General features: G+C 58.2%; 2 protein-coding genes across 4 annotated transcripts; both read left to right on the plus strand.

Moving 5' to 3' along the window:
* Positions 1-23: 23 nt before the first annotated feature.
* abcg1 (ATP-binding cassette, sub-family G (WHITE), member 1) lies at positions 24-7,386 on the plus strand. 3 transcript variants are annotated; one of them, XM_053880184.1, is made up of 15 exons: positions 312-510; positions 631-880; positions 4,749-4,866; positions 4,930-5,062; positions 5,128-5,178; positions 5,246-5,391; positions 5,478-5,601; positions 5,681-5,795; positions 5,866-6,002; positions 6,061-6,168; positions 6,239-6,407; positions 6,506-6,606; positions 6,664-6,822; positions 6,891-7,009; positions 7,072-7,386. In XM_053880184.1, exons 1-15 carry the CDS (start codon positions 448-450, stop codon positions 7,298-7,300), a joined length of 2,022 nt encoding a protein of 673 aa, XP_053736159.1. In that variant the 5' UTR covers positions 312-447; the 3' UTR covers positions 7,301-7,386. The 3 variants fall into 3 exon arrangements, with proteins under 3 accessions (XP_053736142.1, XP_053736152.1, XP_053736159.1); XM_053880167.1 differs by having other exon boundaries at positions 24-510; positions 4,930-5,178; positions 5,246-5,795; XM_053880177.1 differs by lacking the exons at positions 6,891-7,009; positions 7,072-7,386 and having other exon boundaries at positions 24-510; positions 4,930-5,178; positions 5,246-5,795; positions 6,061-6,407; positions 6,664-6,866.
* Positions 7,387-9,892: 2,506 nt separating this feature from the next.
* Positions 9,893-10,822, plus strand: LOC128768737 (olfactory receptor 1509-like). The gene has a single exon (XM_053881863.1). It carries the CDS (start codon positions 9,893-9,895, stop codon positions 10,820-10,822), a length of 930 nt encoding a protein of 309 aa, XP_053737838.1.
* Positions 10,823-11,212: the final 390 nt, after the last annotated feature.

An 11,212-nucleotide genomic window follows, 5' to 3' on the forward strand; every position in this document is an offset into this window, starting at 1 on the left:
ACCCTAGCGGTTCTCGGAGTCAGTAAGTCGCTGTCCAAGTCTTGGGACTCAACAGAAAACCAAAGGCAGACAGCAAGTCCCAGCTCCAACCGACCATTGTGGTTTGACCGAGTCAGACTTGGCGATGGTGTCCCAGCCGTCCTGCTTAGGCTCTGACGGTTGGACCTCCACCCTGGACCTGAGACCAAGACACGCCTTCCCGGGTCTCTCCTCGCAGTCCTGTGTGTGTGTGTGTGTGTGGACTGTTGAGCGACCTGCAGTTACACAACCTCGCTGACTGATTTCCTAAATAGACCGCACAACCTGCCGTGCCTCAGGGCTGAGGTTGGATTACCTCGGGGGCGGAGTCTCCATGGGCGGGGCTGAGGTCGGATTACCACAGGGGCGGAGCCTCCATGGAGATCCTGCCCGTCCCGTCCGGGCTCAGAGGAGCCGCAGCACTCAGCCATGGCCTGCGTGGTGGCCGCCTGGTCCGTCCACAGCCCGTCCGTCACCAACGCCATCCTCATGGTGAGTGGCCCCCGGCCTGTCTCGGGTGGCTCTGGCTCTCTGAACCGGGCCTCCTCAGGCTCCTGCTCTGGGGCAGCTGGACTCCTGGCTGCATGTGTTCTGTCCTCTTTTTACCCGCAGACCTCCAACGGACCCCCAGATCTGATGCTGGATCCCCAGTCGGTGTGTGTGAGTGTGGACGAAGCGGTGAGAGCTCGGGCTCCCGGCGGCCAGAAGACGCCGCTGCTGCACGGCCACCAGAAGAAGCTGCACCACAGCAGCCTGCTGGAGGCCCAGAGGTTCTCCTCGTTGCCACGGAGACCAGCGGTCAACATCCACTTCAGGGATATCTCCTACACAGTCCCAGAGGGATCCTGGTGGAGGAGGAGAGGTAATGCACCCCCACGGGTCCAAGCTCGTCCTCCATGGTGACCATCCACTGCACAGGACCAGTTCAGGTCTCAGACAGAAGCCCACTCCAAAGCTGTCAACTGAGACTCACAGTCTTGTTCTATACGCCATACGCCTATCACTGTGTACTAGTACAGTATACGTCACCGTCTATCACTGTGTACTAGTACAGTACACGTCACTGTCTATCATTGCGTACTAGTATACGTCAGTGTCTATCACTTTGTACCAGTTCACATCACCGTCTATCACTGTGTACTAGTACAGTACACACCACTGTCTATCACTGCGTACCAGTACATGTCACTGTCTATCATTGCGTACTAGTATACGTCACTGTCTATCACTGCGTACCAGTACATGTCACTGTCTATCATTGCGTACCAGTACATGTCACTGTCTATCATTGCATACTAGTATACGTCACCGTCTATCACTGTGTACTAGTACAGTACATGTCACTGTCTATCACTGCGTATCAGTACATGCCACTGTCTATCATTGCGTACTAGTATACGTCACCGTCTATCACTGTGTACTAGTACAGTACACACCACTGTCTATCACTGCGTACCAGTACATGTCATTGTCTATCATTGCATACTAGTATACGTCACTGTCTATCACTGCGTACCAGTACATGTCACTGTCTATCATTGCATACTAGTATACGTCACCGTCTATGACTGTGTACTAGTACAGTACATGCCACTGTCTATCATTGCGTACTAGTATACGTCACCGTCTATCACTGTGTACTAGTACAGTACACGGCACTGTCTATCACTGCGTACTAGTATCCGTCACCGTCTATCACTGTGTACTAGTACAGTACACGGCACCGTCTATCACTGTGTACTAGTACACTCCACGCCACTGTCTATCACTGCGTACGAGTATACGTCACTATCTATCACTGCGTACTAGTATATGTCACCGTCTATCACTGTGTACTAGTACAGTACACGTCACTGTCTATCATTGCGTACTAGTATACGTCAGTGTCTATCACTTTGTACCAGTTCACATCACCGTCTATCACTGTGTACTAGTACAGTACACACCACTGTCTATCACTGCGTACCAGTACATGTCACTGTCTATCATTGCGTACTAGTATACGTCACTGTCTATCACTGCGTACCAGTACATGTCACTGTCTATCATTGCGTACCAGTACATGTCACTGTCTATCATTGCATACTAGTATACGTCACCGTCTATCACTGTGTACTAGTACAGTACATGTCACTGTCTATCACTGCGTATCAGTACATGCCACTGTCTATCATTGCGTACCAGTACATGTCACTGTCTATCATTGCATACTAGTATACGTCACCGTCTATCACTGTGTACTAGTACAGTACACACCACTGTCTATCACTGCGTACCAGTACATGTCATTGTCTATCATTGCATACTAGTATACGTCACTGTCTATCACTGCGTACCAGTACATGTCACTGTCTATCATTGCATACTAGTATACGTCACCGTCTATCACTGTGTACTAGTACAGTACATGCCACTGTCTATCATTGCGTACTAGTATACGTCACCGTCTATCACTGTGTACTAGTACAGTACACGGCACTGTCTATCACTGCGTACTAGTATCCGTCACCGTCTATCACTGTGTACTAGTACAGTACACGGCACCGTCTATCACTGTGTACTAGTACACTCCACGCCACTGTCTATCACTGCGTACGAGTATACGTCACTATCTATCACTGCGTACTAGTATATGTCACCGTCTATCACTGTGTACTAGTACAGTACACCTCACTGTCTATCACTGCGTACCAGTATACGTCACTGTCTATCATTGCGTACTAGTATACGTCACTGTCTATCACTGCGTACCAGTACACGTCACTGTCTATCACTGCGTATCAGTACATGTCACTGTCTATCATTGCGTACTAATATACGTCACTGTCTATCACTGCGTATCAGTATATGTCACTGTCTATCATTGCGTACTAATATACGTCACTGTCTATCACTTTGAACCAGTACACGTCACTGTCTATCACTGTGTACTAGTAAAGCATACATCAATTTCTATCACTATGTACTAGTACAGTATACGCTACTGTGTATCACTGCGTACCAGTACATGTCACTGTCTATCATTGCGTACTAGTATACGTCACTGTCTATCACTGCGTACTAATACAGTATATGTCAATTTCTGTCACTGCGTACCGGTACATTTCACTGTCTATCACCGAGTACTAGTATACACAGTATACTACTGTTCTCTACCGTGTACTACTGTCTTCTACTGTGTACTGCTGTCCTCTGCTGTGTACTACTGTCCTCTGCCAGGTACTACTGCCCTCGACTGTGTACTACTGTCCTCTGCCGTGTACTACTGTCCTCTACTGTGTACTACTGTCCTCTGCTTTGTACTACTGTCCTCTGTTGTGTACTACTGTCCTCTACTGTGTACTACTGTCCTCTGTTGTGTACTACTGTCTTCTGCCGTGTACTACTGTCCTCTACTGTGTACTACTGTCCTCTGCTGTGTACTACTGTCCTCTACTGTGTACTACTGTCCTCTGCTGTGTACTACTGTCCTCTGTTGTGTAGTACTGTCTTCTGCCGTGTACTACTGTCCTCTACTGTGTACTACTGTCCTCTGCTGTGAACTACTGTCCTCTACTGTGTACTACTGTCCTCTGCTCTGTATTACTGTCCTCTGCTGTGTACTACTGTCCTCTATCGTGTAATACTGTCCTCTACCGTGTACTGCTGTCCTCTACTCTGTACTAGTGTCCTCTACTGTGTACTACTGTCCTCGGCTCTGTACTACTGTCCTCTACTGTGAACTACTGTCCTCTTCTGTGTACTACTGTCCTCTACTGTGTACTACTGTCCTCTACTGTGAACTACTGTCCTCTTCTGTGTACTACTGTCCTCTGCCGTGTACTACTGTCCTCTACTGTGTACTACTGTCCTCTGCTGTGTACTACTGTCCTCTATCGTGTACTACTGTCCTCTACTGTGTACTACTGTCCTCGGCTCTGTACTACTGTCCTCTACCGTGTACTGCTGTCCTCTACTCTGTACTACTGTCCTCTACTGTGTACTACTGTCCTCGGCTCTGTACTACTGTCCTCTACCGTGTACTGCTGTCCTCTACTGTGTACTACTGTCCTCTGCTCTGTACTACTGTCCTCTACTGTGTACTACTGTCCTCGGCTCTGTACTACTGTCCTCTACCGTGTACTGCTGTCCTCTGCTCTGTACTACTGTCCTCTACCGTGTACTACTGTCCTCTACTGTGTACTACTGTCCTCTACCGTGTACTGCTGTCCTCTGCTCTGTACTACTGTCCTCTACCGTGTACTACTGTCCTTTGCTCTGTACTACTGTCCTCTACCGTGTACTACTGTCCTCTACTGTGAACTACTGTCCTCTACTGTGAACTACTGTCCTCTTCTGTGTACTACTGTCCTCTACTGTGTACTACTGTCCTCTGCTCTGTACTACTGTCCTCTGCTGTGTACTTCTGTCCTCTGTTGTATACTTCTGTCCTCTGTACTACTGTGCTCTCTGGGCTTCTCCTGCAGACCTGAGGTTACTGTCAGTCACGCTGCACTAATCTGATTGGCTAATCTCTTGATCTGGTAAGACGGTGGAGCAGGTGACTCCGGGTCACTGGCGGCCATTGACACCAGAAACACTCGGTGACCGTTGTCTGTTTGATGATGCCGGGAACAGGGGTCGGAGGTCAGCGGGCTGGCCCTTCTGAAACCAGAGTCCCGGCCCAGAGACAAAGGCCTGTTGTGGTCCGGGTGGGAACCGGCTCAGCCCTTGTTCTGCTTCTGTCTCAGGTTACAAGTCGCTGCTGCGAGGAATCTCGGGACGCTTCTGCAGCGGGAACCTGGTGGCCATCATGGGGCCCTCTGGTGCCGGCAAGTCCACGCTGATGAACATCCTGGCCGGGTACAGGTCAGCGACCCCGGCCAGCGCTCTGCCCCTGGGCCTCCGCTCTTCTGACCCGCTTGCCCGCAGGGAGACGGGAATGAAGGGCGAGATCCAGATCAACGGTCGGCCCAGAGACCTGCGCTCCTTCAGGAAGGTCTCCTGCTACATCATGCAGGACGACATGCTTCTGCCGCACCTGAGCGTGCAGGAGGCCATGATGGTACCAGACCCGCCACCGCCCACCGGCGGCCAGAACCGCCACCCAAGAGTGTGTCTGCTCCTCAGGTGTCGGCCAGCCTGAAGCTCCAGGAGAAGAAGGAGCGGCGCGGAGAGATGGTCAGAGGTGCCGGCGCGTGCCGCCGCCGCCCTCACCGCCGCTGACGCTGCGCTCCCATGTCCTCAGGTCCAGGAGATCCTCCGAGCACTGGGTCTGCTGGAGTGTGCCAGGACCAGGACCTCGCGGCTGTCGGGCGGTCAGAGGAAGAGGCTGGCCATCGCCCTGGAGCTGGTCAACAACCCGCCCGTCATGTTCTTCGACGAGCCCACCAGGTCAGAACCGGCGGGGCGGGGCGTGGCCCGGCACCACTGGCGTTCTAACCCCTGCGTGCGTGCGTGCGTGTGTGTGTGTGCGTCAGCGGCCTGGACAGCTCCTCCTGCTTCCAGGTCCTGTCTCTGCTCAAGTCTCTGGCTCGCGGCGGCCGCACCATCATCTGCACCATCCACCAGCCCAGCGCCAAACTCTTCGAGCTCTTCGACCAGGTCCGTCCGCTCTCTGGCGCCGCCTCTGGTGCTGCGCCCTCACCGCAGCCGTGCGTGCGTGCGTGTGTGTGTGTGGCAGCTCTACGTCCTGAGCCAGGGTGTGTGCATCTACCGCGGGAAGGTGTCGGCCCTGGTGTCCCACCTGCGAGAGCTGGGCCTCAGCTGCCCCACCTACCACAACCCGGCCGACTTCGGTACCGCCTCCCCCCCCGCGCCGCCCGCACGCCGGGCCGCTGCTCATGCCTGTCACCTGACCCCCCTCAGTGATGGAGGTGGCGTCCGGGGAGTACGGGGACCACACGGTGCGCCTGGTGAGGGCCGTCCAGGACCTGAAGTGGGAGGAGCCGGAGCCGGCCCAGCTGAACGGCGCCGGCGAGCCGGGCTGGCCGCAAGCCGAGGAGGTGAGTGCGCTGGTGAGCATGCACCGACGGTGTTGTGACGCGCTGCCTGGGTCCGCAGGAGCCGGCGGCGGCGGCGGCGGCGGGGTGTCACAGCTTCTCCGCCAGCTGCATGACTCAGTTCTGCATCCTGTTCAGGAGGACCTTCCTCAGCATTCTCCGGGACTCGGTCAGACACCCGCTGGACGGCGCTGCTCGGTGCGGGCGCAGTCTCAGCGCTGTTCCTCTGGCCTCCCCAGGTGCTGACTCACCTGAGGATCTCGTCCCACGTCCTGATCGGACTTCTGATCGGCCTGCTGTACCTGGGCATCGGCGACGAGGCCAAGAAGGTCCTCAGCAACTCCGGTTTCCTCTTCTTCTCCATGCTGTTCCTGATGTTTGCGGCGCTGATGCCCACCGTCCTCACTTGTGAGCCCTGGCCCCGCCCCCTGGCCCCGCCGCTCCAGTCCCTCACCCCGGACCTCTGCGTGCGTGCGTGCGTGCGTGTGTGTGTGTGTGTGTTGCAGTTCCTCTGGAGATGGCCGTCTTCCTCCGGGAGCATCTCAACTACTGGTACAGTCTGAAGGCCTACTACTTGGCCAAGACCATGGCCGACGTCCCCTTCCAGGTGAGCCGTCCCCCGTGACCCCCGTGACCCCCCTGACCCCGTGCCTCCCGTCCTCAGGTGCTCTTCCCGCTGGTCTACTGCAGCATCGTGTACTGGATGACGGCGCAGCCTCCGGACGCGGCGCGCTTCCTCCTCTTCCTGTCGCTGGGCGTCCTCACCTCGCTGGTGGCTCAGAGTCTGGGCCTGCTGATCGGCGCCGCCTCCACCTCCCTCCAGGTCAGACGGGGGGTGGGGGTGGTGCTTGTTTGGGGCGCTGACTCAGCAGTTGCCGCCTCGGCCCGCAGGTGGCCACCTTCGTGGGCCCGGTCACCGCCATCCCCGTCCTGCTCTTCTCCGGCTTCTTCGTCAGCTTCGACACGGTGCCCTGGTACCTGCAGTGGATGTGCTACGTCTCCTACGTCAGGTGGGGGCGCCGCCTCCCGCCGTGGCCCCTGGACTCAGCTCTTCTGCCCTCCTCCCTCGCAGGTACGGCTTCGAGGGCGTCATCCTGTCCATCTACGGCCTGGAGCGGCAGGACCTCCACTGCGAGGCGGGTCAGGTCTGCCACTTCCAGAAGTCCCGGGCCATCCTGAAGGAGCTGGACATGCTGGAGGCCAAACTCTACCTGGACTTCATCGTCCTGGCCCTCTTCTTCTTCTGCCTGCGGCTGCTGGCCTACTTCGTGCTGCGCTACAAGATCCACGCCCAGAGGTAGAGCAGGGCCCGGCGGGTCGGGAGCTGGACTCCGGGACCCGGGAGCCAGGACCTGAGCGGCTTCTCAGCTTTTCTAATAAAGTTTTGTAAGAGACAAAGCACCTGCGTTCTCGCCCCCCCGACACACACGCACACACATGCGGGGCCCTGGTGAGCCACACCGTCGCAGACCTGGACAGACCTGGAGTCAGACATATTCCGGACCGTTGCGTCTTCGGGCCGACCTTTGACCTCCTGCCAACTGCTTCTTTCCGCTGGCTCCGTCTTCGGACCGACTCCGTGGACTCAAGCGGATCGAATGTTTGGGGAGGGGTGGTTCCGACGACCGGCGCCCGGATGTCGGGCATCTGTGGCACCAGACGCACCAAGACGTAGAGGTGAACACAGAAGGCTTGCAGCAGGCAGGTGTGGCGGGACACCCGCGGCTCCGCCTGCAGGAGGTCGTGCCGCAGCCTGTGTTGGCCTGCACGTGGACGGGCCCCAGATGGCCGCGTAGCCCGCCAGCGTGATGCCGGAGTGAAGGTAGCGGAGATCCCGGACGGACGCATCGTGCGGCGAGTGCCACCGCCAAACTCGGCCGCCCTGACGTCTCCTCGCCAGACGGCACGCCGTGGTCAGTGGAGGTCATCAAGGTGCGTGTGTGTGTGTGTGTGTGGCGTAAACACATCCTCACCCGGGACCCGTGTCCCTGGGCAGGTCATTAGACTGCTGTCTCTGCCCTCCGTCCTCTGAGGGTCACGTCCTGTCACATGGACCACCTGAGCACCGGGAGCTGGTGGTGGTGAGGATGAGGAAGGTGAGGATGGAACCAAAACAAGTTTTCAATTCAGAACTATTTATTCACTAGTTTGTCAAAGAAACCCAGCACCGCTGCTGCTGTCCTCCTGCTTTTCACCTCTCCCTCGCCGAGTCCCGCACCTGGACCGGCTCCGGCGCTCAGCCCTGGTGGCGGCGGGCGAGCAGCCCCTGGTAGACCAGCCGCACCTTGCTGAGCTGCAGGCCGTGCACGAGCCAGTAGAGCGAGAGGAAGACCTGCAGCGTGTTGGGCCTCTGCAGGACCTCGAAGAAGACGCCCACGGAGAAGTTGAGCAGCGAGGCCAGGTGCGGGCCGCAGGTGCAGGATCCGCGCGGAGGTGAGGACGATGAGCAGGAAGAGGCCCAAGATGACCACGAACATGTGGCACAGGCCGAAGAGGTTGTTCAGGCGCGTGTTGCCAGTAGTTGTCGCCGTAGACCTTGGGGATGACGCGGGAGCAGAGGCGCAGCGGCGCCGTCAGCCCGTAGACCATGAAGAGGCTGACGAGCAGCAGGTAGAGCCAGGACACGGAGCTTGGCCGCCGTCATCAGCGCCGCGTACGGCAGCGGCCGGCAGATGGCCAGGTAGCGGTCGTAGGACATGACCGACAGGTTGAGGAACTCCACCGAGGCGTAGGAGTAGAGGCAGAAGATCTGCAGGAGGCAGAGGAGGGCGGGGACGGTGTGCGCCCGCGACAGCAGCTGCACCAGCAGGAGGGGGAAGAGGCCCAGGCTCCCGAACAGCTGGTTGAGGGCCAGGCTGCAGAGGAACAGGTACATGGGCAGGCGGAGGCTGCGGCTCAGGCAGACGCTCAGGATCCTTGGCCCCTGACCTCCATCGTGGCTCCTCACTGAAGGCATCAGAATGTATGGAGTCATGTGGTAAACACAGACCTGTGTAGTGACTGAAAACACCTCTGATCTCAGAGGTCCTTGGAAACAGCCAGCCGCTCGCTCTGGTGCTTCTGGCCAGGAGCTTCGTGACCTGGTCACCTGATCAGGCGGCTGCTTTCTCTGCTCCGTGACTCCACAGGTCCTGCTGCATGTCGTGGCTGCCTGGATCTGCACCGCAGGACGTGGTGCAGTTCTACACGGCCATCGTCCAGTCCATCCTCACCTCCTCCATCACTGTGTGGTGCAGCAGCGGCACCTCCAGGGAGCAGAGCGGCCTGCAGCGCCTCTTCAGGAGCTGTGTGTCTCCAGGAGCCAGAGACGTGCAGGTGGGATCAGAGCCTTCGACCCTTCTCCCCCTGGACATGGACTGTTTGTTCCTCTTCCCTCTGGCAGGAGGCTGCGCTCCATCCAGACCAGAACCTCCCGTCACAGGAACAGCTTCTTCCCCTCGGCCGTCACACTGTTGAATTCGTGATCAGCCTTGTTGTTGTTTTTTTAAATTTTATTTTAGTGACAGCACTTTATTCCGAAGCGCTTTCCTGGTCGGTGGGACCCACTGACCATGGTGATGAATTTGATTCTGATTCGGAGGAGGGTGAAGAGGGCGGTCTGAGTTGTTGGGACGGTTTGGCCGGACCCCACATGATTCAGCCTCAATGTGAGGGTGAGGACTTCAAACTAACTGGGTCTCGGTCTGGTTCAGAGCCCTGGTTCAGGTGAGCCCTGCACTTCGGATGGGGGAAGGGTAACAGTCCCCAGAAGGATCGAGAGAGAGACAGACGCGTGTGTGTGTGTGTGTGTGTGTGTGTGTGAGACCCCCAGCTCCCAACAGGAGGTGACGTCTCAAGGCGGACGAGGGAGCTGGGGATAAAGGAGCGGCTGGAGAGGCGTCGGTGGCGGCGGCATGAACTCCTCCGGCGTGAGCATCTCCTTCACCATCTACCGCTCGCTGGCGCCCTACAACGCGCTGGCGCTGGCGGCCTGCGTGCTGGTGCTGTACGTCTCATGCCTGAGCCTGAACCTGCTGCTGGTGCTGGTGGTGTGGCTGACGCCGCGCCTCCACCGGCCCATGTACCTGCTGCTGGCCAACCTGGGCGCGTGCGGCACGGTGGGCTGCTCCGCCGTGTGTCCCGGCGTACTGCGGCTGCTACTGCTCCCCGGGCACCGCAGCTCGCTGGCGGCCTGCCTGGCGCAGGTCTTCTTCACCAACCTGTACGGCAGCGGCGTCTTCTGCACGCTGGCTCTCATGGCGCTGGACCGGTACGTGTCCATCTGCAGGCCGCTGCACTACCATGCCATCATGACGCTGGGCAGGGTCAAGCTGCTGCTGCTGCTGCTCTACCTGCTGCTGGGCTCCACCTCAGGCGTCCAGGTGCTGCTGGCCTGGCGCCTGCCTCTCTGCAGATTCGCCGTGGACAAGTTGTTCTGCGACAGCTTGTCGGTGGCGCGACTCTCCTGCCGGCGGAGCCTGCTGGTCGGCGCCTTCGGCCTGAGCGCGGCGGCGTGCTTGGTGCTGCTGCCCTGCGTGCTGGTGCTGCTCTCCTACGTGCGCATCATGCTGGTGGTGGCGAGGACCTCCCCGGAGTCTCGGCGCAAGGCGCTCCGGACCTGCCTGCCGCACCTCCTCACCTTCTTCAACTTCTCCGTGGCCTCCTTCTTCGGCCTCATCTACAGCCGCGTCAGCCAGCGGGTGCCGCTGTCGGCCAACGTCCTGGTCAGCGTCAACTTCCTGGTGCTGCCGCCGCTGCTGCACCCGCTGATCTACGGCGTCAGGACGCGGGAGATCCGCCGGAGCCTGGGCAGGACGCTGCGGCTCGGAGTGGCGCCGCCTTGAGCCTCGCGGGTAATTGGACCGCTGGGGGTCACGCTCCTCTGCTGGTTACTGGAGCTGATGCAAGTCAGGAGGGAGCGGCGCTTATTTACGCTCCGCTGGCTCGGCCCCCGGCGGACCTGACCCCGCTCACCACAGGGGCCCACCGCTCCGGCATGTGGTGGCCGGGTATTGAGGGCTTCACCATCACAACAGTCTCTGGTCCCTGCGGTCTTGCTCCGGCTCAAGTCCAGCGACCGTCGTCACCTCCTCCTGTCAAGTCAAAGCCAAGTCTTTTTGACTTGTGTCCTCCGTTGCTGAGGCCCTTTCACCACAGTCGGGCTCCGATGCTGACCTCGGGTGACCTTGCTCTGAAGCCGAGGCAGGTCCTGGCGTAGCGCCGACCCGCACCTC

This window comes from Synchiropus splendidus, chromosome 1 (genome assembly GCF_027744825.2).
Source record: "Synchiropus splendidus isolate RoL2022-P1 chromosome 1, RoL_Sspl_1.0, whole genome shotgun sequence".
Taxonomy (NCBI): domain Eukaryota; kingdom Metazoa; phylum Chordata; class Actinopteri; order Syngnathiformes; family Callionymidae; genus Synchiropus; species Synchiropus splendidus.

Excerpts from the sequence above, each read along its gene's own strand:
- abcg1 (XM_053880167.1), top strand. The coding sequence starts at position 396 with ATGGAGATCCTGCCCGTCCCGTCCGGGCTCAGAGGAGCCGCAGCACTC. Across the intron at positions 5,179-5,245 it reads AGGAGCGGCGCGGAGAGATG|GTCCAGGAGATCCTCCGAGC; the intron begins GTCAGAGGTGCC and ends CCATGTCCTCAG. Across the intron at positions 7,010-7,071 it reads TGCTACGTCTCCTACGTCAG|GTACGGCTTCGAGGGCGTCA; the intron begins GTGGGGGCGCCG and ends CCTCCCTCGCAG.
- LOC128768737 (XM_053881863.1), top strand. The coding sequence starts at position 9,893 with ATGAACTCCTCCGGCGTGAGCATCTCCTTCACCATCTACCGCTCGCTG.